Source organism: Pan paniscus, chromosome 18, assembly GCF_029289425.2.
Source record: "Pan paniscus chromosome 18, NHGRI_mPanPan1-v2.0_pri, whole genome shotgun sequence".
NCBI classification, from domain to species: Eukaryota; Metazoa; Chordata; class Mammalia; order Primates; family Hominidae; genus Pan; species Pan paniscus.
In genome coordinates, this window is record NC_073267.2 from 3,590,715 (window position 1) to 3,614,111 (window position 23,397).

Sequence of the window (23,397 nt, forward strand, 5' to 3'; positions counted from 1 at the left end):
CAGTCGCGGAGCAGCCGCTGCTCCCGGCATCTAGAGGGGCCCAAACCCCCGCGTGCCCAGGCCGAGCCCCGCGCGCAGCCCACGTGGGCTGAGGGACTGAGTATTGGCCCTCGGGCAGCTGCAACCGCGCACAGCCGGAGCTGGCGGGGCGGAGGGCGGGCCGAGACCCCGCGGGGAAGGAGGCTTCCTTCCCAGCCTCCTGCTGCCCGGAAATCCCCCCGGCTCTCAGACAACCTGCCCCACGGGGTCCTGGGGGGAAGGAGAGGGGCGGGATACAGGGATGGGGAGGGCTGGCTGAGCCGAAGGCCCGGGCCGCCCTCCCCCAGGGCGCGCGGCTTCGAGAAAGCAGAAGCGAGCCCTGCCCCGGGGAGTCCCACAGGAGCGGGGATCTGGGAAGAGAAACTTGCGGACGAGGGAGTTACAGCCGTGGACCCCCGGCCCCCGCCCGGGCGTCCTGCGTCGGAGGAGGGTCTCTGGGTCGGGCAGGGGCCACCTCTTGGCCCGCCCCTTGTCGCTGGACGTCCGAAGATTGGGCCATTTCCCTTGCCGCGCCCTTACCGCATATCGGGGTGCGCCCGGCCCGGCCCACCCCACCCAGTCCTCCGCTCGCGCCCGGAGAGGAGGGGCCGCTGGCGCAGCGTCCCGGGACCCCGAGAGGCCGCCGCGGCACATCAGACCTCCGCCGCTCCCGCACCCTCTCAACCATCCTGGGATTCCCGGGCCCACCCGACCCAGCGGCGCGACCCTGGCCCTCCGGGACCCTCCGCTGACTCCACCGCGCACTTCCCGGGACCCCCACACACATCCCAGCCCTCCGGCCGATCCCTCCCTACTCGGTGCCGGGTGCCCCCGGCCCTCTCCAGGCCCGGATCTCCTCCCCCAGGTCCCCGGGGCGGCCCCAGCCAGGCCCCCTTCGAACCCCGCCGGCGGCCCGGGCTGGGGCGCACCATGCGGCTGCGGCTCCGGCTTCTGGCGCTGCTGCTTCTGCTGCTGCCACCGCCCGCGCGCGCCCCGAAGCCCTCGGCGCAGGACGTGAGCCTGGGCGTGGTGAGCGCGGGATCCGCAGGCTCCTGGGGTCGGCAGAGAGATTGGGAGAGGGAAGCCGGGCCCGGACTCCTGGGTCCGGAGGAGGCAGGGGCCAGATTCCAATATCCAAAGAGTGACTGAGGATGGGGTCTGTGCTCCCGGCTTCTTGGGTCTGTCGGGAAGTTTGGGGCTGGGATTTGGAGCTCTGGAAAGGAGCTGAGGTGCGGAGCTGAAGTCCAGACAAGACTGGCAAACCCGGGACTGAAGCGGGGACCTATGGAGGGGAGCAGGCAGGCATCCGGGACTGGGGCCCTGGGCTCTGGGTGTCTGGGAGGGGCAGGGCTGCCAGGATGGTGGTGGGCAGAGAGAGCCCATACTTTTCACCCAGCCCGCTTCACCTGTCCCCTCCGATGCCCTAGGACTGGCTGACTCGCTATGGTTACCTGCCGCCACCCCACCCTGCCCAGGCCCAGCTGCAGAGCCCTGAGAAGTTGCGCGATGCCATCAAAGTCATGCAGAGGTTCGCGGGGCTGCCGGAGACCGGCCGCATGGGTAGGTGGCCCCCACCCCTCCCCAGCCCTGCCTCTGCACCCAGCCTGACCACTGCCCAACAGCCTTTAGACCTCAGTGTGCTCCTGGAACACGGAGCTGTGAAGATGCTGATCTCAGGCCCCAAACCCAGAGGGCCTCAGGCGTTCATCTTTCCATAAGCATTTATCAAGAACCTGGTGGCTCATGCCGGTAATCCCAGGGTTTTGGGAGGCGGAGACTCAAGGATTGCTTCAGGCCAGGAGTTTGAGACCAGCTTGGCCAACAAAGTGAGACCCCCCCACTCTCCAAGGATTTTTTTTTTTTTTTTTTTTTTTTTTTTTGAGACGGAGTATCCCTCTTTTTGCCCAGGCTGGAGTGCAATGGTACCATCTCGGCTCACCGCAACCTCTGCCTCCCAGGTTCAAGTGATTCTCCTGCCTCAGCCTCCTGAGTAGCTGGGATTACAGGCACGCACCACCACACCAGGCTAATTTTGTATTTTTAGTAGAGACGGGGTTTCTCCATGCTGATCAGGCTGGTTTCGAACTCCTGGCCTCAGGTAACCCGCCGGCCTTGGCCTCCCAAAGTCCTGGGATTACAGGTGTGAGCCACCGTGCCCAGTCCTCTAAGGATTTTTTTAAACTTAGCTGAGTGTAGTGGCATAGGCCGGTGGTCCCAGCTACTCCGAACGCTGAGATGGGAAAATTGCTTAAGCCCAGAAGTTCAAGGCTGCAGTGAGCTATGATTGCACCGTTGCACTCCAACCTGGGCAACAGATGGAGACCCAGTCTCTAACCAAATATACTTTGAGCATCTCTTAGATGCCACACCCTTTCAGCTCCAATGGTATAGTGATAAATAAAGTAGGTAAGGTTCCTGCTCTCATGGAGCTAACTTTCTCGAGGGAGAGAGAGAGAGACAGATCAAGAACATAAATATGAAAGATAATTTCAGATGGCGGTGAGTGTTTAGAAAAAAATAAAATGCCATTGGCATTGAGGGGCTGGTCTGGTTAGGGCAGGTCCCTCTGAAAAGTGTCATATGAGCTGAGACCACAAAGAGGAGGAACCAGCCATGGGAAGATGTGGAAGAAGAGTGTCCCGGGCAAGTGCACAGACCCCACGGCACGCAGAAGCTTGTGTGCCTGGAGCAAAAGGAGCACTGAAGAGCTCCGGCGAGAGGCCTCAGCCAAGGGCCCTGAAAGATGATTAGGGTTGATTCCAAGGGTGATTAGCAACCACCTAAGTGTTCTCAGAAGGGAAGCAACTCAGAACTTGGTATGACTTGCAATTTTTTTTTTTTTTTTTTTTTTTTTTAGACAGAGTCTCACTCTGTGGCCCAGGCTGCAGTACAGTGGCGCAATCTCGGCTCATTGCAATCTCTGCCTCCCGGGTTCAAGTGATTCTCCTGCCTCAGCCTCTTGAGTAGCTGGGACTACAGGCATCCGCCACCATGCCCAGCTAATTTTTTTGTATGTTTAGTAGAGACAGGGTTTTGCCATGTTGGCCAAGCAGGTCTCGAACTCTTAGCCTCAAGCGATCAGCCCACCTTGGCCTCCCACAGTGCTGGGATTACAGGCATGAGCCACCGTGCCCGGCTTTGACTTGCAGTTTTAAGCTTCCTCTGGGTCCTGATGGAGAATGGAAGGCAGGAGCCCTGAGACCAGGCAGAAGACGGCTGCGGAGTCCACACGAGGGATGGTGGCAGAAGGATGGGTGGCATATGTGGCCAGAAGTAGTTGGATTCGGGGTGTATATTTTGGAGGCAGGGCCGAGGAACTCTTCTGTGGGGTTAAGTGGGCAGGAAGAGGGAATTTGAAGGATCTGGCTCACTACAAGGAAAGGTAGGCCCTGTGTCTGTCCTGGTGACTCACAAACAGCCTAGAACAGTGTCTGGCATCTATATGTCCTTCATCACTATTTGCCGCCTCAACAAATGAGGCGCAGTTTGACCTTAATTTGGAGATGAGGCTACTGGGGATGGAGCCCAGCTGGGAAAGGGGACCCCAGAGAGACCTAACCCAGGAGGGGGTGGCTTGCCACAGGAGGCCACAGACCCAGCCGGCCTGGGCACTTTGGACCTAATCTGGGTTTGAGGAGAACTTGGCAGTGATGGTGTGAGGCCTGCACAGCTCCCAGGGGGTTCCAGCCTCAAAGGGTCCTCACTGCATACCCAGGGCTCCTTTCTCCAGAGTCCGCCCACCAGGGCCCAGGGAAGCTGGATGCAAAATCCTGGCCTGAGCCTCTGAGCATCACCTGCATGCAGCCAGTTTGTCCCAGGCCAGGTGACGCCACTCCAAAGGGCAGTAGGAATGGCTTGGTAGGAGCTGGCTTCCAGAGACAGACTGCCTGGGTTCAAATCTGGGCTGTGGGGCCTTCGAGGGCACATTTCTTGAGCCCTCTGAGCCTCAGTTTTCCCATGTAGAAAGTTGACTGGTGCTATGATTAAGGCAGGCTCTCCTATTGTGGACCCACGCCCCCACCGCCAAATGTCTCCCGCAGACCCAGGGACAGTGGCCACCATGCGTAAGCCCCGCTGCTCCCTGCCTGACGTGCTGGGGGTGGCGGGGCTGGTCAGGCGGCGTCGCCGGTACGCTCTGAGCGGCAGCATGTGGAAGAAGCGAACCCTGACATGGAGGTAGGTCCTGGGGCCCACCCGCACCCTGGCCCTGCCTGCTGGGCTCCGGCTTTGAATGGCTGCCTGCTCCCTCCACGGCCACCCTTACACCTCACTCCCCTCTCCCCAGGGTACGTTCCTTCCCCCAGAGCTCCCAGCTGAGCCAGGAGACCGTGCGGGTCCTCATGAGCTATGCCCTGATGGCCTGGGGCATGGAGTCAGGCCTCACATTTCATGAGGTGGATTCCCCCCAGGGCCAGGAGCCCGACATCCTCATCGACTTTGCCCGCGCCTTCCACCAGGACAGCTACCCCTTCGACGGGTTGGGGGGCACCCTAGCCCATGCCTTCTTCCCTGGGGAGCACCCCATCTCCGGGGACACTCACTTTGACGATGAGGAGACCTGGACTTTTGGGTCAAAAGGTAAAATCTCCTCTCTTATGAGAGATCCTCTTGCCAGGTCTGGTCTTAAGAATAAGTTTTCTGTTGTGTGTTTTGTTTTGTGTAAGAAACAAGGTCTCACTCTGTTGCTCAGGCTAGAGTGCAGTGGTGCAATCACAGCTAACTGCAACCATGAACTTCTGGCTCAAGCAATCCTCCCATCTCAGACTCCAGAGTAGTTGGGATCACTGGTGCACACCACCATACCTGGCTATTTTTTTTGTTTGTTTGTTTTACTTTTTGTAGAAACAGGGTCTCATTATCTTGCTCAGGCTGGAGTGCAGTTGCACGATCACGGCTCACTGCAGCCTTCACCTCCTGGGCTCAAGTGATCCTGCCTCCTCAGCCACCACGTAGCCAGGACCACAGATGTGCACCACCACACCTGGCTAGTTTTAAAACTTTTTGTAGAGATGGGGCTTCACTATGTCACCAGGGCTGGTCTTGAACTCCTGGGCTCAAGTGATCCTCCCATCTTGGTCTCTCAAACCATTGGGATTATAAGCATGAGCCACCACTCCTGGCCAATAATTAGGTTTAAATTATATTTATTGACGGAGGCTTTATCAGCTGGGAGGTCTCCAGAGAAACAAAACCAACAGGATGTGTGTGTGTGTGTGCACATGTGTGTGGGATGTGTGTGGGGGGGGTGTGTGTGGGGGGGGTGTGTGTGTGCGTGTGTGTAAAGAGATTTATTTTAAGGAATTGGCTCACGGGATTGTAGGGGCTAGCAAGTCCAAAATTTGTACGGCAGGCTGGCAACTCAGGATTTCAGTGACAGTCTGGAGGCAGAATTCCTTCCTCTCCAGGAAACCTTAGCTTTAGCTCTCAAGGCCTTGAACTGATTGGCTCTGCCCCCACCCCACCCCCAGCCACACTATGGAGCATGATCTACTTGACTTAAGGTCAACTGATTGTAGATGTTAATTGCATCTACAAAGACCTTCACCATGGCATCTAGACTGGTGTTTCACCAACCAGCTGGGCACGACAGCCGGGCCAAACTGACACACACAATGAACCATCACAGAGGCCTAGCAGGTGCCTAGCTCCAAGCCAGAGCTGGGGGCTTGCAGAGACGAAAACAAATCTTTACCTGGCAGCTGAGTCAGAAGAGTGACTGGCAATGACAACACCCACGGTGACACAGCTCCACAGAATCCCAGCAGAGGAAGTCCTCAAGCCTGCAGGGGCTCAGAGATGTTGGCCCAAAGCTCTTGGGCAAGGGGAGGCTTCCTAGAAGAGGTGACTTCATTCCCTCAATATATATATGAATATAGGCCGGGCGTGATTGCTTTCATCTGTAATCCTAGCACTTCGGGAAGCACAGGTGGGTGGATCACCTGAGGTCAGGAGTTTGAGACCAGCCTGACCAACATGTTGAAACCCCGTCTCTACTAAAAATACAAAAAATTAGCCGGGTGTGGTGGTGCACGCCTGTAATCCCAGCTACTGGAGAGGCTGAGGCAGGAGAATCAATTGAATCCTGGAGGCAGAGGTTGCAGTGAGCCGAGATCGTGCCACTGCACTCCAGCCTGGGCAACAAGAGCAAAACTCCATCTCAAATATATATATATATGAATATCCACACATACACACTGAGTGCCTACTAGCACAAGACAAGACAATACATACAGAGTTCCACTCTCCCCAGGTACACAGGGTTTGAGATCCAATGGGAAAGCAGTGAGCCAGCTGAGTCAGGGGAACGAGGAGCCAGTGACCAGAGAAATGACCCAGGACATATGAGGCCAGAAGCCATAACTATGGCATCAGTAGGGAGACTGCAGAAGGCGGCAGGTCCCGGATCACCAAGGACCTTGAAAGCATGTGGAAGACTTTGATCAATGGGGGAATCATTAAGGGGTTTTGCATTCTGGAACTATCATCAGCTTCAGCGGGGGGCAGGGGGTAGGATAGAGGCAGGGAGGCAGGAAGTTCTCGCAGGGTCCAGGCAAGAGATGATGGAGTGTGGTCCTGGGGAAGGGGGCAGTGGACGGATCTGAGGGAGGTTCAGTTAGGATTGAGATCTGGCTGGATCCTGGTGACAGGGGAGATGAGGCTGGGGCCCTTGGAGGATGGCGTCCTGGTGCTGTTAATGCAGGTGTGAGAGTGGGAGGAGGAGGAGCAGGCTGGCAGAAGGCAGGCACAAGTGCAGATCTGGGCGGGAGTCTGCAGCGCTCCGGGCTGGCCACACGGGTGGGGCAAGGGAGGTGGAGGATCCTGCCCTAGAGCTTGGTCTCCTCTGTCTGAGGTCAGGTTCCCCAGAGGTGGGGCTCCAGAGGGAAATTCTTGTGCAAGCAGTTTCTCAGGGGCCATGTGCTGAGGGGAATGGGGAGCAGGAACAGCCTAGAAGCTGAGTGAGAATGTGGTCTCAGCTGGAGAGGAGGCTGATCGCATGGGAGCTCTGCAGCAGGGATGGCAATGCCGGGGAGGCGGTCCCGCCTGAGGCCAGGCCCAGCTCTTTGTAGCCCCATGTTAACTACATTGGCTGCTGGGGAGCCTGAGTGACGGGGGAAGGGGGCAGCCAGGGAGGGTGCCTAGGCCCTGCGGAGGGCTTGGTGAGGCAGAGGCTGGGGAGGCTGTGTGCCTCAACATTCACATATGGGCTTCGGCTGGGCGTGGTGGCACATGCTTGTAGTCCCAGCTACTCAGGAGGCTAAGGCAGGAGGATTGCTTGAGTCAGGGAGGTTGAGACTGCAATGAGCTGTGTTCACACCACTGCACTGCGGCCTGGGTGACAAAGTGAGACCCTGTCACACACACACAAAAAGAGAATGTGGGCTTCAAAGTTGAATTCAAGTAAGTCAGGGTTCTTCCACTTGTAATGAACAACTTCCTTAACCTCATTGTCTCAGGTTCCTCACCTGAGAAATGCGAGGAGAACGGCGCCTGCTGGTGGCGTGGGCTTGCCGATGAAATGAGCGATTCACCCATGCCTCTCAGCACAGGGCCTGTCCCGGGCCGCATACTGTGCATTGTCAGCTGCTGTCAGAGCTGGGCTAGCGGTCGCCTTGAGAGCCAGCAGTCCACGGGGGTTGGCGAGCTTCTGGGAGGAAAGGGTGGAACGTGACTATCAGGTACAGAGCTACAGAGAACCCCAGCATGAAGGAGTAGGTGGCAGGGGAGAAGGACTCAACAGAGATGGAGAAAGACTAAGCCCAAAGGTGATCAACAACAAGAGTGAAGGAGGAAGTGGTCAGCTGTGGCTGGGGCAAAACAAGCCCAGTAAGTTACATTGGCCTGTGTTTGGTCATCCAGGGACAAAGTGACCTTTTTAGTGCCTGTAGGCCCAGCGCGTTGGGGAAGAATTTAGAATGCAGTGGGGATAGGTGTGAGAGGAGCGGGGGAAGTGAAGATTGAGTTGAGACCACTGGCTGGAGAACTTGACCGGGAAGGGAGGGCAGAGAGCAGCATGGGGTGACGGGAGGGAATGGATCCAACGAGCGTCTTAGGATGAGGGAGTTGTGAGCACTCAACACCATTACAAAGAAGGGATCGGGGATTGATAGACTGACAGATGCATGCACAGAGGCAGGTATGGATGCACGGACAGATGCATGCATAGAGGCAAGGATGGATGGATGGACAGATGCATGCACAGAGTCAGGGATGGATGAATGGACAGATGCATGCACAGAGGCAGGGATGAATGGACGGACAGATGCATGCACAGAGGCAGGGATGGATGGACGGACAGATGCATGCACAGAGGCAGGGATGGATGGATGGAGAGATGCATGCACAGAGGCAGGGATGAATGGACAGATGCATGCACAGAGGCAGGGATGAATGGACAGATGCATGCACAGAGGCAGGGATGGATGGATGGACAGATGCATGCACAGAGGCAGGGATGGATGGATGGACAGATGCATGCACAGAGGCGGGGATGGATGGACAGATGCATGCACAGAGGCAGGGATGGATGGACGGACAGATGCATGCACAGAGGTGGGGATGAATGGACAGATGCATGCACAGAGGCGGGGATGAATGGACAGATGCATGCACAGAGGCGGGGATGAATGGACAGATGCATGCACAGAGGCGGGGATGAATGGACAGATGCATGCACAGAGGCGGGGATGGATGGACAGATGCATGCACAGAGGCGGGGATGGATGGACGGACGGATGCATGCCCAGAGGCAGAGATGGATGGGTGGGTAGATTGGACGGACAGATGATGGTAGGTTGTTCTTGTCCTGGAGGAGGTGATCCAGGCTGAGTCCTCACACTGGGCAGAGCAAGAGGCAGGAGGTGAGCATGGGGAGATGCAGCTGTGTGCCCCAGTGCACCGGAAGTTACAGATGACATCGATGTCCTGTCCTGATGAAACAGGAAACACATTTGTCATTTGAGAGTTAGTGGCTGGGGCTGGGTGGAAGCTTGAGGGGCTGTGGGCCTGGAATGGGGCTGAGGGGAGCGTGCAGGAGCTGCCTGCCAAAGCCTGGAGCAAGGATGATAGGAGGTGCCGGGGCCCCTGTGGACTGCCCTCTGGGAATCTTGTGTGGCTGGGTCTGCACAGCTGTGGTTGTGTAACTTCCCCCAGATGCATGGCGTGACAAGGGTGCAGGAAGGGGTGCAGGGCCCGGAAGCCCAGTATGGCCAAGGAGAGACAAGGCAGGGAAGAAGGTGAGAGATGAAAGATATTGCCCTGATTGAAACACCAAACTACCCCCAGTTTCTCAGAAAAAGGACTCAGAGCAACAAGAGAACCTACAGTCGACAGGGAAATTCGTCAGTGCGGATGTGATTTGAGCAAGACCATTGAAGCCCCTGCTGAAAGGCAGGCTGGCAGAGCCAGGGTACCTGGCCATCTACCTTGAAGTCTCTGTGCCTCAGTTTCCTCCTCTGTAAAATGGGCATAGGAGACAGGTTTGGTGAGAAGTGAATGAAAACGTGTTTGCCACCCCTCTTAGGTCTCACGTTTCATGCTTAGACGCTCAGCGAGTGGCTTTAGGGACCGAGAGAAATTTGCTTTTCAGTTCACCAGGTCGTTACCTATGAACCTGCCCTGAACAGTGCTGACCTTAGTTAGAGATGGCCATGAAACTCATCCGCATGGGGTAACTGGGGCCTCCCTGTGGTGCTGCGGGGCTGTGTCTCTGTCTTGGTCTCTTCAGGCTTCTCAGCAGCTGGAGCAGGAGCTGGCAGGCGGCTCACCGGTTGATGAGGAGCTGGGCTTCAGCCGGGGCTGTCGTGTGAATCCTCTGGGTCCTGGCAGTCCTGAGCGCCTGAGCTGAATACAGAGGGAAGAGGCTGCTGTGGTGGGAAGAGGCTGGGAGCAAGGCCGGGTGCTGGGGCTGGCAGGCTGTGTTCTGAGAGTGCCTGCTAGAGGAGCTCTGTGTTCCCAAGGAGATGGAGGAAGACCTGGGGTTGGGGTGGTACAGGGTAGGGAGAGGAGGGGCAGAGGCTGTGGACAGGGAGATGGGGGAGGGGGGATGGAGGACTCAAGGGATATAAGGGATATGGCTTGAGGAGGGATGGGCGCAGGAATGAGGGAAGGTCTTGGGTCAAGGACATGGACCTACATCCCCAGCAGATGGGGGTGGCAAGGGGGAGACGGGTGGGGGTCGCTGACTATAGACTGTAGCTGGGAGGAGGGGATGCTCCCAGGGCTGGGGCTGCCTGAAGAGAATGGCACGCACCTTGTAGGCTCCTGCCCTCACCCCACCGCCCTCTTAAGTTTCTTTTATTTTCTTTTTCTTTTTTTTTTCTTTTTACTTTTTTTGAGACGGGGCCTTGTTCTGTCCTCCAGGCTGGAGTGCAGTGACATGGTCATGCATCACTGCAGCCTCCACCTCCCGGGCTCCAGCGATTCTCCTGCCTCCCTGCCTCAGCCTGGGACCTGAGTAGCTGGGACCACAGGCATGCGCCACCACTCCTGGCCAATTTTTAAAATTTTTTTGTAGAGATGGGGATCTCCTTATGTTGTCCAGGCCAGTCTTGAACTCTTGGGCTCAAGCGATCCTCCCACCTGGGACTCCAAAAGTGCTGAGTTTACAGGCATGAGCCACCACACCCAGCTCCTCCCCCTCAAACTTCTGTGCACAAAGTGCTCCCTTCCCAGAGGAGGGGCCCCATCTGTGTGTAAGGTGGCCTATTCCTCTGTGTGTTCTCTGGATCTTTTCAGCCCTGTGGTCCAGTGTCCATCACAGCCATGCTGACTGGGTGACTGGAGACAGGGATGATGGAGAGTTCAGCAAGGGCTGGGCAGAGGAGGCTGGGGCCACCTCTGGAGGGTGTCCTGCTGTTCCTGTTGGCCCCAGCTGCACTCGCAGGGCCTTCCTGTGGCCCCTTTCCCCATGCAGGGGCGGCCGCAGCTCTCACCCACTCTCTCCTGCAGACGGCGAGGGGACCGACCTGTTTGCCGTGGCTGTCCATGAGTTTGGCCACGCCCTGGGCCTGGGCCACTCCTCAGCCCCCAACTCCATTATGAGGCCCTTCTACCAGGGTCCGGTGGGCGACCCTGACAAGTACCGCCTGTCTCAGGATGACCGCGATGGCCTGCAGCAACTCTATGGTAGGGGGAGAGGGACCTGCCGGCGAAACCGTCATTGCCCCATCCAGCGTCCTCTGCAGCAGGGCCAGGGGACGCACACCTGCCTCTTTCCTCACAGGGAAGGCGCCCCAAACCCCATATGACAAGCCCACAAGGAAACCTCTGGCTCCTCCGCCCCAGCCCCCGGCCTCGCCCACACACAGGTGAGTCCCCCACCAACTCGGTGACCTTGGGTGACCAGCTGCCCAGCCTCAGTGTCCTCTGAGATGGGGATGGTGGGGGTCCCTGCCTTGGAGAAAACAAACCCCCCTCTCTACTCACCTCTCCTTTCCTCCCCAGCCCATCCTTCCCCATCCCTGATCGATGTGAGGGCAATTTTGACGCCATCGCCAACATCCGAGGGGAAACTTTCTTCTTCAAAGGTGAGTCATTTCACTTGGCCTCATATATGTTGGTTTCCTGCCCACTTCCAGTGACCCACTGGGGCTGTGGGCTTACCCTGGAAGTGGAACTTTTTTCTTCTTTGAGACAGGGTCTTGCTCTGTTGCCTGGGCCGCAGTGCAGTGGTGTGATCATGGCTCACTGCAGCCTCAAAATACTGGGCTCAAGCGATCCTCCCACCTCAGCCTCCCTGGTAGCTGGGACCACAGGCACATGCCACCACGCCTTGCTAGTAATTCATTTTATTATTTCGTAGAGATGGAGTCTCACTATATTGCCCAGGCTGGGCTCAATCTCCTGGCTCAGGTGATTCTCCGGTGTCAGCCTCCCAATGTGCTGGCATTACAGGTCTGAGCCACCAGGCAAGGCCCTGGCACTTTTAGTGCTAAAAAGGGAAAAGTCTCAGGCGGGCCAGGATGGGCTGGTCACCCTAGATCCATTGCGCCCTTGATTTCCAGATGGGACCCCTCCCCACCCAGCCACACACCCTGGGGGAGGAGACCTCCTGCTGTCTCATGCCTTCCTGCGAACCCCTTTGTCCCCTGCAGGCCCCTGGTTCTGGCGCCTCCAGCCCTCCGGACAGCTGGTGTCCCCGCGGCCCGCACGGCTGCACCGCTTCTGGGAGGGGCTGCCCGCCCAGGTGAGGGTGGTGCAGGCCGCCTATGCTCGGCACCGAGACGGCCGAATCCTCCTCTTTAGCGGTGAGTGGGGCCGGCGGCGGGGCGCGCTGGGGCCGGCGCGGGGAGCCCACCCCTGACCTCCCGGCCTCCGCCCTGCAGGGCCCCAGTTCTGGGTGTTCCAGGACCGGCAGCTGGAGGGCGGGGCGCGGCCGCTCACGGAGCTGGGGCTGCCCCCGGGAGAGGAGGTGGACGCCGTGTTCTCGTGGCCACAGAACGGGAAGACCTACCTGGTCCGCGGCCGGCAGTACTGGCGCTACGACGAGGCGGCGGCGCGCCCGGACCCCGGCTACCCTCGCGACCTGAGCCTCTGGGAAGGCGCGCCCCCCTCCCCTGACGATGTCACCGTCAGCAACGCAGGTGGGGAGCGCGGTGACCTGCGGGTTACTGGGCCTGGGGGTGGGGAGAGGGATGTGGGGAATGGGGACATGGAGGCCACCCTGCGGGGATGGGGATCCTTGGGCATCAGGGAGCGGCGGGGCGGGGCGGGACCGGGACTCAAGCTCTGCTCCTCCAGGTGACACCTACTTCTTCAAGGGCGCCCACTACTGGCGCTTCCCCAAGAACAGCATCAAGACCGAGCCGGACGCCCCCCAGCCCATGGGGCCCAACTGGCTGGACTGCCCCGCCCCAAGCTCTGGTCCCCGCGCCCCCAGGCCCCCCAAAGCGACCCCCGGGTCCGAAACCTGCGATTGTCAGTGCGAGCTCAACCAGGCCGCAGGACGTTGGCCTGCTCCCATCCCGCTGCTCCTCTTGCCCCTGCTGGTGGGGGGTGTAGCCTCCCGCTGATGGGGGGAGCCATGCAGACCGAACAGCGCCCTCCACGGCCGAGTCCCCCGCCGCTGGACCTGGTCGGGGGTTGTGAGGCGCTGCGGAGGCCCCTTGTCTGTTCCCACGGACGGGGGCTCGGGCGCGGACTAAGCAGGGTGGATCTCCCGCGCAGGGGCGGCGGCGGCGGGTACCGGTCGCCTGGCGCTGGGCTCAGTCTCCTCAGGGTCTGAGACCCCGGCGCTGCCACCGGAACCCGCCTTCAGGGGCGCACGCGCGCTTGGACCATGCGTCGGTCGTCGCCCCCGTCGTTCCCTCCCGGCGGCCGCCAGGGGGCGGTCGGACCCTGCCTCCCGAGCCCGGGGAGGGGCGGGGAGGACAAGGGGCGGGCCTGCGGCCTCACCCGGAGGGACGGCAGCCCCGGTCGCGCGCTGCCCCCGCAGGACCGTCCTTTTCCAGGAAGAGCCAGCTTTTCTCGGAGCGCAGTCCTGGGACTCTCCGCAGCCCCGCCCCGCCTGGCCACTGCGTCTGGCATTCCTGGGTCGTTAGACGACAGGCCTGACTGCGAAGCTGTGCCTTGCCCCTCTCCCACCCGCAGTTTTTCACCCCGTTCAGCATGCTCCCACAAGGCCCCCCTACAGTCACTGCCACACTGGTGGGGACCTGGGACCCAGACCCGGAACCAGCCCAGATATCACCCCTGAGGACCCATGCGCCACGTCCTGGGTGGTGGAATCAGTGGCTGGAGGGACGACCCTTGCTCTCCAGACTGTTAACCTTTTCCGTTGCTCCCCCGCCACCCACCTCCTCCTCCCCGGGCCACCCAACTTGGGCACCTCCCTGGGCCCAGAACTGCCTTCCATTCAATGGGGAACCCTTCTATCCCCAAGAACCCCTTCCCTGCTTGCACCCTGGAGAGAACAGCTTGACTCCCATCAACTCAACGCTGGTGGAAAGACAGGGACCGAACCCTGGCTCAGGCCTGGTCATTGCCTCCTCAGCACTCCCTCCTGGGAGGCCCTAGCTCTAGAGTGAGGGGTGGGTGGAACCTGGGGGCACCTCGTTGACCCTGTCCCCACTCCCCACAGTTTTAGGATCTAAATGATTGCCTCTGGAACTATTCTTCTAGACTATCCCACATCAGAATCACTGGGAAATTTAAGTTTGCAGATCCCACACTCACCCTGAATCCTCACTCAGGGTGGGGTCAGGAATCTGCATTTTAACTAGTCGCAGGGATTGTGGGGGGCAGTAGCTGGCTGTTTCGTGGCATTTCTGTGGCTCTGCAGTGTTCCTCCACCCCAGGACCAATATGTTCAGGCCACACCGATGGCCTGAACCCCATGGGTAGAGTCACTTAGGGGCCACTTCCTAAGTTGCTGTCCAGCCTCAGTGACCCCCTAGTGCTTCCTGGAGCTGAGGCTGTGGGCGGCTGTCCCAGCAACCAGGGGAGGGGTTGCCCCAATTGCTCATACAAACAGATCAGCATGAGGACAGAGGGCAGGAGACTTTGGTCAGTTACCTGGGAATTCTGGGCTGCCAGGAAACGATTTGGGCCTCTGTCAGTTTCTTTTCCATGTATGAGGAGGGGGAAATTTGTATATTAGAAACTTATTCATCCCACTCAGGACAATAAAAATGAATGGACAAAAAGCCCTTCCATTCTTCTGAGCATTGATGGACCTGGGGAGAATTGTGGTGGCACGAACTGGACTGACCTGAATCTCCCTGCTTTGCAGAAGGAATCCATGGTTGATGGGGAATCTAAGAAGGAAGAGTGGGCCCGGGCGTGGTGGCTCATGCCTTAATCCCAGCATTTTGGGAGGCCCAGGCAGATGGATCATTTGAGGTCAGGAATTCGAGACCAGCCTGGCCAACACTGAAATCCCATCTCCACTAAAAATAGAAAAAAGATTAGCCAGGCATGGTGGTGCATGTCTGTTATCCCAGCTGCTAAGGAGGCTGGGACAGGATAATCACTTGAACCCGGGAGAGGGAGGTTGCAGTGAGTCAAGATCTCACGATTGCACTCCAGCCTGGCCAAAAGAGCGAGACTCCGTCTCAAAAATAAAAAAAATAATAAGAAGAAGAAAGAAGAGTGGGGGGACGAAGCGGAGAGGAACCGAAAAGTTGGTTATGGGGCACCCGGAGGACGGACGGCCACTGTGGAATTGAGACTGCCTCATGGCTCCATGTAGACTTCCAGAGCCTTTAAAATTTTATGACTGCTACACAAAAATGTCATGTCAAAGTGATTATTTTTATTTTTTAAGCGGTATCGTTTAAAAATGGCATGGTCTCATAATCAAAATGTAAAACTTTTGTGCTTCAAAGGACATCATCCAGAAAGTTGGAAAGAGGCTGGGCACAGTGGCTCACGCCTATAATCCGAATAGTTTGGGAGGCCAAAGTGGGAGGATGGCTTGATCCCAGGGTTTCAAGACCAGCCTGGGCAACATAGTGAGACCTTGTCTCTACAAAATAATCAAAAAAATTGCCGGGCATGGTGGCAACCCGTGTCTGTATTCCCAGCTACTTGGAAGGCGAAGAGGAAAGAATCACCTGAAGCCGGGAAGTCTTGGCAACAATGAGCCGTGATCACGCCACTGCACTCCACCCTGGGCAACAGGTGTGTCTCAAAAAAATAAAAATAAAAATAAAATTGGCTGGGCACGGTTGCTTATGCCTGTAATCCCGCATTTCGGGAGGCTGATGCAGACGTTTGAGAGGCAGATGTCACTTGAGGTCGAGAGTTTTAGACCAACTGGCCAACATGGTGAAACCCTGTCTCTACTAAAAATACAAAAATTAGCCAGGCGTGGTGGCGCACGCCTGTAATCCCAGCTACTTGAGAGGCTGAGGCAGGAAAATCGCTTGAACCCGGAAGTCGGAGGTTGCAGTGAGCCGAGATCGTGCCTCTGCACACCAGCCTGGGAGACCAAGCGAGATTGCATCAAAAAAAAAAAAAAAAAAAAAGAAACACAAAAATTGTCACACAGTACCATTTCAGCGCACTAAGATGGCTAGAATTAAAAAGACACAGAGCATAACAAATGTATCTGGGGATGTGGAGAAACAGGAACCCCCGGGCACTGCTGCTGGGAATGTAAAATGACAGACATTTTGAAACATAGTCTGGCTGTTCCTCAGAAGGATAAAAACACATTTGCCATGTAACCCAGCTATTCTTCTCCTTCATACGTACCCAAGAGAAGTGAAAACATAAGTCTGCACAGAAACTTTTGCGTGAATGTTCACAGCAGCGTTATTCAGAATAGCAAAAAAGGGGAAAGAACCCCAACTTCCTTTGAGGGGTGAATGGAGAAACCAAATGTGGTCTATCCACACAGTAGAATATCATTCAGCCAGAAGAAGGAATGAAGGACTGATCCGTGTTACAACACAGATGAACCTCAAGAACATCATGTTCCGTGAAAGAAGCTAGACACAGAAGATCACATAGTGTATAATTCTACTTATAAGAAATCTCTGGGAGAGATGCATCCATTGAGAGAGAAAGTAGATGAGCCCAGACGCAGTGGCTCATGCCTGTAATCCCAGCATTTTGGGAGGCCAAGGCGGGCAGATCACTTGAGGTCAGGAGTTCGAGACTCCTTGGCCAACATGGTGAAATCCCATCTCTCCTAAAAATACAGAAATTAGGCCAGGCTGAGTGGCAGAACAAGACTCCACCTCAAAAAAAAAAAAAAAAAAAAAATGTCACGTGATACCATTTCAGCCCATTGGGATGGCTGGAATTGAAAAGACACAGAGAATAACAAGTATTGCTGAGGTTGTAGAGACACGGGAACCCTCGCACACTGCTGCTGGGAATGTAAAATGACAGACATTTTGAAAAATAGTCTGGCTGTTCCTCAAAAGGATAAAAACACATTTACCATGTAACCCAGCTATTCTTCTGCTTCATACATATGAAGTGAAAACATACGTCTGCACGGAAACTTGTACGTGAATGTTCATAGCAGCATTATTCGGAATTAGCCAAAAAGTGGAAAGAACCCAAATGTCCTTCGAGGGGTGAATGGAGAAACCAAATGTGTTCTATCCACACAGTAGAATATTATTCAGCCAGAAAAAGGAATGAAGGACTGATGCGTGTTACAACACAGATGAACCTCAAGAATAGCATGTTCAGTGAAAGAAGCTAGACACAGAAGATCACCTAGTGTATAATTCTACTTATAGGAAATGTCTGGGAGAGATGCATCCATTGAGAGAGAAAGTAGATGAGGCCAGACACAGTGGCTCATGCCTGTAATCCCAGCACTTTGGGAGGCCAAGGCGGGCAGATCACTTGAGGTCAGGAGTTCGAGACTCCTTCATCAACATGGTGAAACCCCGTCTCTACTAAAAATACAAAAATTAGCTGGGTATGGTGGCACGTGCCTGTAATCCCAGCTACTCGGGAGGCTGAGTCAGGAGAATTGCTTGAACCCAGGAGGCAGAGGTTTCAGTGAGCCGAGATCGTGCCACTGCCCTTCAGCCTAGACAACAGAGCGAGACTCTAAGAAAAAAAAAAGAAAAAGAAAGAGAAAGTAGATGAGTGGTTATCCAGGGAAATGAGGACTGGAAGTGATGTCTCAGAAGGGCAGAATTTCTCTTAGAGGTGATAAAAATGTTCTACAATGGGTTGTGGTGATAGCTGCACAGTTCTGTGCTTTGAATTGTACAGCTCAATGAGTGAATTGCATTGCCTGTAAATTGCATCACCATAAAGCTATAAAAACAGGGTACAGTCTGGGTGGATCCCAAGATGTCTTCAGATGGTGGCCTTTGAGAGTCATGAGGGGCTAGGGTTGGTGGGGTAGAGAGACAGTCTCTTGGAGCTGAAGCCTAGAGCATGACTTTTAGCTGGTGCAGGAGTGGCTTCCTTCTGTCTCCCACTACAATTCAGAGGATACTCAGGGAAATATCTGGACATCCTGTATGTGGAAAGGCGGTTGCGCACAGTGGAATGGACTCCTAAGTGGCAGGCAGGTGACAACCGTTGTCTACTTCACCCAAGGGAAGCTTTCACCATGGGGCGTGTTTTATAGGTTCTGTCTCTCCGAGTCCCCTTTGAGAATATAATGGGATACATTGCATCCATGCTGAATTCCTAAGCCCCAGGACCTCAGAATATGCCCTGATTTGGAAACAGGGTCTTTATGGAGGTAATTAAGGTACAATGAGGTCACTGGGGTGGATCCTACTTCTTCTTTTTTTTTTTTTTCCCGAGGGGAATTTTCATTGTTGTCCCCCAGACTGGAGTGCAGTGGCACCATCTCAGCTCACTGCAACATTTGCCTCCCGGGTTCAAGTGATTCTCCTGCCTCAGCCTCCCGAGTAGCTGGGAATACAGGTGCCGGCCACCACGCAAGGCTAATTTTTGTATTTTTAGTAGAGACAAGGTTTCACCATGTTGGCCAGGCTGGTCTAGAACTCCTGACCTTAGGTGATCTGCCCGCCTCAGCCTCCCAAAGTGTTGGGATTACAGGCGTGACCCACTGCGCCCGGCCTAGGGTGGACCCTATTTCAATATGACTGGTGTCCTTTGGAAAGGGGAAAGGGGGACAGTCACACCCAGGCAGAACGTGATGAAGATGGCCATCTACAAGGGCAGGAGAAATCTGAACAGAATCCCAGCTCTGGGCCCTCAGAAGGACCCCACGCTGCCCACATTGACCTTGGACCTCCAGCCTGCAGATCGTGAGGGAAGAGACGTCTTCGACTTAGGGCCCCTTGTCGTGGTACTTCCTTAGTTTGGCCCCAGGAAACCATCCCAAAGGCAAGGGCGTGGTTGTGCTCAGCTGGGGGAAGGGGGCGGGGGGCCATGAGGAGGAGGTGGGAGGCCCAGCCAGGCTGGAGGGTCAGAACCCGTGGAGCTAGAAAAGCCCGTAGGGGAGCCCCAAGATTGCTGAGACCAGTGACCTTCGGCCCCAGATGGCCTTGCCTTGGCCCAGAAGGGTCAGAAGGACCTGGTCAGCCAAGCTCAGACAGCCGGCAGGATGCCTTCCACCCTGCAGAGGGTCCTATCTTGTCCCACAGGTAGATCTACATCACCACTAGCCACCCCTCCAACGTGCACAGGCCCCTGCCCTCATGGCGCCCCTCTTAGGTCCGGCAGTTCCTGCCTCCTTCTGATCCAGAAGTTTCTCTGGCCTCTGGAGCCGGGGCACACCTCATGCAAGGACAGGGTCCAAATTCCTTTGTCCTTGGATCCCACTTGGCTGACGTCACCTTCCTGTACTCAGGGAGTTTCCCCAGCCTGCTGTCCCGAGTCTGGACTTTCCCTCTGCCCCTCCCCACTCTCAGGCTGGTGGGGTGGGGAAAGCAGCCCATTCCTGGGCTCAGAGACTCCCACCCCAGCTCAGAGGGAGCAGGGGCCCAGCCAGGGACGGACCCTCATTCCTCCCAGGGACCCCAGACCTCTGTCTCTCTCGGGTAAGTCTCCATCTCTGTCTGTCTCTGTCTCTGTCTGTTTTTCACGCACTCAGCAAGGCCTCCTGCCCTGAGAGAGGCTCCGCCCACTACCCCCCACTTTCCCCATAAAACCAGCTGAGTCTGTGTGCCAGGAAGACTGGGTGCAGAAGGTGACTGTCTCAGTGGAGCTGGGTCATCTCAGGTGGGGAGTTGGGGTCCCCGAAGGTGAGGACCCTCTGGGGAGGAGGGTGCTTCTCTGAGACACTTTTCCTCACACCTGTTCCTCGCCAGCAGGCCTTGGCTCCTTGAACTTTTGGCCACCATGTGCTTCCCGAAGGTGAGTGAGAGGCTGCGTGTGCTTTTGTGGGCATGTCTGAAAACAGACTGTAAGGGAGCGGGTGCCCTCAGTATTTCCCGAGGTGCCTGTGTGTCAGGGCTCAGTCAGGGGCACCCAGCGGCAGGAGGATAGTGATGGGGTGAGAGTGTCAGTGGAGGCGCTGGAGGTCATATGTATCGGGGGCCCTGGAGAACAGCAGGGGTGTGGATGAGAGGGAGCACCTGTCCCAGGAGCCCTTCACAGCCCGGAAAGCCCGGGGCAGGGGTGGGGCAGGGCTCTGCTGGAAACCACTCGGAGAATGCTTCTCTCAGAGGCCGGCTCAGCTGGGTGGGCCCAAGAGCAGGGCCTGTGTGCGTCCGGGTGTCTCTTCCTCCTTTCCTGGGTTCCCTCCGACCTCCCATCCTCTACCACTGCCCCACCGCAAATGCGAGGCCCACCACACCCTCCAGGGAGCTCTTCGGCCTGTGACAATAGGGGTTTCCATGATGTGGCCTGGCCCAGGTTCAGGACAGTGACCTGGAGGACACATGGCTCCCGCATGTCGGCAAGGTGCTGCTTTCACCCTGGTTCCTGGGAAATCAGGCTAGCGGGATGGGACCATCGCTGCCTGAAAGTGTGCAGACAGCTGCCCTGCCCAGAATATGTCCCCAGGCCCTGCGCACTCTGTGGGTGACTGTCACCACTCTATAGTGGGGGAAACCAGGCATGTCACCCCCGAGACTAGGCCCTTGACGTGGGGGCTCAGCGGGGATTCTGTGGGGTGCCTCTGGCCTCTGTGGATGCAGCCACGTGTCTGCAGGCAGGAATGGCCCGGGCCCTGTGGGCCTGCATGTTGGCAGTCGGGAAGAGTGGCAGGTTGTAGGGTGGACCTAGCTGGCACCCCGAATATTAATCAGCTCATCAGAGAGGAATGGCTGCTGTTACCTTCTCAATTGTCATGTCCCTAAACATTTTTTCCTTGGCCAACTCTCACCTGGGACCATAGTGGTTGTGGGAAACCCAGCTGAGCCAGCCTGCTCCAGGACACTGTCCATCCTCCCGTGTGTGTACATGGGTGTGTGTGCGTGTGCAGGGAGGACACCCCGGCCCACGCAGGCCCTGCTCTTGTGAGGAGGGGTCACCTAGGCCCATGTTGGCCCTGCTCTTGGGCCTGCCCAGCTGAGCCGGCTCCTGAGAGAAGCGCTTTCTGAGTCGTTTCCGGGACAGCCCTGGCCGGTCTTTCCAGGCTGTGAGGGGCTGCTGGGACTGCTGTCTCCTCTTATCCTGTACCTCTGCCATGTGTCTGTGTGTGTGTGTGTGTGTGTGTGTGTGTGTGTGTGTGTGTGTATAAATTATCCTGGGGGAAAGGTTAAGGTGACACATGGAGACTGAGTGTCACCGTTATTTCCGCAGGTCCTCTCTGATGACATGAAGAAGCTGAAGGCCCGAATGGTAATGCTCCTCCCTACTTCTGCTCAGGGGTTGGGGGCCTGGGTCTCAGCGTGTGACAGTGAGGACACTGTGGGACACCTGGGACCCTGGAGGGACAAGGATCCGGCCCTTTGGTGCCAACTCTGCCTCTCTTCACAGCACCAGGCCATAGAAAGATTTTATGATAAAATGCAAAATGCAGAATCAGGACGTGGACAGGTGGGTGGATTTCCCCTCAGGCACCAGGTCACATGTCCCCGCCCCCAGGCGCTCCACCCTGTGTGGGGCTCAGGGTGAGAAGGATGAAGAGGGACCCACAGGCTCCCTCATCCCTTACCGTGGGCAAATGCTTGCACCTGGGTGGCAGCGAGTCGGTGGGTGGGGGATCTCGATGCCCGGGGAGACTGAGGGAGGCATCCAAGCCCCAGGGCTCCTTGAGGAAACAACAGGGGTGCCAGACGTGGCCCGGGCCCCTGGCTGGACCTAGTTCGGGGTGTGTGGGAGCTGAGGACTCACTGGGCTTGAGGACTGACTGATGTGGAGTGCAGAGGAGGCTGGGGCCTGGAACCGAGTGCTTTGTTCCTAACAGGAGATGTCGAGCCTGGCAGAGCTGGAGGTGAGCCGTGGCCTCCCCCTCCATCAAGCTTACTCCCTGGGTCTTAGGCTCCACAGGACACTGGGTCTGGGCTCTGGGTCCCCTTGGGAATCACCTGGACCAGTGGGAGCCACAGTGGGAAGGGGGCAGGCAGGAGCAGCATGAACCCCCTGTGCCCTCCTCTCCCCAGGACGACTTCAAAGAGGGCTACCTGGAGACAGTGGCGGCTTATTATGAGGAGCAGCACCCAGTGAGTATGACACAGCCATCTGGGCACCTTGCCTTCCTTCACCTCTGCCCTGTCTTTTCTTTCTTTCTTTCTTTTTGTTTTTTTGAGACAGAGTCTCGCTCTGTCGCCCAGGCTGGAGTGCAGTGGCATGATCTTGGCTCACTGCAACCTCCAAATCTCGGGTTTAAGTGATTCTCCTGCCTCAGCCTGACAAGTAGTTGGGACTACAGGCACCCGCCACCACTCCAAGCTGATTTTTTTTTTTGTATTTTTAGTAGAGACCAGGTTTCACCATGTTTGCCAGGCTAGTCTTGAACTCCTAACCTTGTGTTCCGTCTGCCTTGGCCTCCCAAAGTGCTGGGATGACAGGCGTGAGCCACCGGGCCCAGCCAACCCCTGCCCTGTCTTGATGTGGTGTGGGCAGGGTGTGCCCAGCCCCTGAGCTTGGGGTGGAGGGCTGGGAGTGACAGCCTAGCTGGGACCTGCCCACGGCCTCACTCCTCACACAGTGGCACAGCCCTCAAGGCACGATGAGGGCCCTGACCTGGTGACCAAGCAGACACACCCATCCTGTCACTGCCATGGAGGTGAATGCAGAGGAGGGGGACTCTGGGAAAAGTCCCTCTTGTCCATGGGGCTGTGGTCGGGGAACCAACACCTGTGGGCCTCCGTCTCCCAGGCTCAGGAAAAGGCTGAGAGGCCTGGGTGTGGCCAGGGCCTGGGGCTGACCCCCCACCTACAGACCCTGAATGGTGCTCCCATTCCACAGGAGCTCACTCCTCTACTTGAAAAAGAAAGAGATGGATTACGGTGCCGAGGCAACAGATCCCCTGTCCCGGATATTGAGGATCCCGCAACCGAGGAGCCTGGGGAGAGCTTTTGTGACAAGGTCATGAGATGGTTCCAGGCCATGCTGCAGCGGCTGCAGACCTGGTGGCAGGGGGTTCTGGCCTGGGTGAAGGAGAAGGTGGTGGCCCTGGTCCATGAAGTGCAGGCCCTCTGGAAAAAGTTCCAGAGTTTCTGCTGCTCTCTGTCAGAGCTCTTCAAGTCCTCTTTCCAGTCCTACGGAGCCCCACAGGGGGGCAAGGAGGAGCTGACACCCCAGAAGTGCTCTGAACCCCAATCCTCAAAATGAAGATACTGACACCACCTTTGCTCTCCCCGTCACCGCCCACCCACCCTGACCCCTCCCTCAGCTGTCCTGTGCCCCGCCCCCTCCCGCACACTCAGTCCCCCTGCCTGGCGTTCCTGCTGCAGCTCTGATGTGGCGCTGTCGCCCTGGCATCTTAATAAAACCTGCTTATACTTCCCTGGCAGGGGAGATACCATGATCGCGGAGGTGGGTTTCCCAGGGCAAGGCTGATCTGTTGCTGTATTAGTCCGTTTTCACACAGCT

The 23,397-nt window shown here is 56.9% G+C and overlaps 3 protein-coding genes across 11 annotated transcripts in view; 2 read left to right on the forward strand and 1 right to left on the reverse strand.

Moving 5' to 3' along the window:
* Nucleotides 1-13,127, reverse strand: part of BICDL2 (BICD family like cargo adaptor 2) — a 31,156-nt gene extending 18,029 nt beyond the window's left edge. The window contains exons 1-6 of the mRNA XM_063598284.1: nt 12,926-13,127; nt 12,470-12,632; nt 9,649-9,858; nt 8,853-8,945; nt 7,482-7,663; nt 5,711-7,367 (exon numbers count right to left, since the gene is read on the reverse strand). The gene's annotated coding sequence lies outside the window, so the exon portion shown is untranslated. The remainder of the gene's footprint in view (nt 1-5,710; nt 7,368-7,481; nt 7,664-8,852; nt 8,946-9,648; nt 9,859-12,469; nt 12,633-12,925) is intronic.
* MMP25 (matrix metallopeptidase 25) lies at nt 342-14,662 on the forward strand. Its single transcript, XM_034939643.4, has 10 exons — nt 342-1,047; nt 1,446-1,578; nt 4,059-4,194; nt 4,304-4,596; nt 10,966-11,142; nt 11,240-11,324; nt 11,461-11,543; nt 12,111-12,263; nt 12,342-12,599; nt 12,757-14,662. Exons 1-10 carry the CDS (start codon nt 949-951, stop codon nt 13,026-13,028), a joined length of 1,689 nt encoding a protein of 562 aa, XP_034795534.1. The 5' UTR covers nt 342-948; the 3' UTR covers nt 13,029-14,662.
* Nucleotides 14,663-19,266: 4,604 nt separating this feature from the next.
* IL32 (interleukin 32) lies at nt 19,267-23,332 on the forward strand. Of its 9 annotated transcripts, none has more exons than XM_034939651.3 (7): nt 19,267-19,451; nt 19,725-19,767; nt 21,160-21,198; nt 21,337-21,396; nt 21,767-21,793; nt 21,963-22,022; nt 22,771-23,332. In XM_034939651.3, exons 2-7 carry the CDS (start codon nt 19,753-19,755, stop codon nt 23,134-23,136), a joined length of 567 nt encoding a protein of 188 aa, XP_034795542.1. In that variant the 5' UTR covers nt 19,267-19,451; nt 19,725-19,752; the 3' UTR covers nt 23,137-23,332. The 9 variants fall into 9 exon arrangements, with proteins under 9 accessions (XP_034795542.1, XP_034795541.1, XP_063454357.1 ...); XM_034939650.4 differs by having other exon boundaries at nt 19,291-19,451; nt 19,722-19,767; XM_034939655.3 differs by lacking the exon at nt 19,267-19,451 and adding an exon at nt 19,546-19,632.
* The last annotated feature ends 65 nt before the right edge of the window (nt 23,333-23,397 follow it).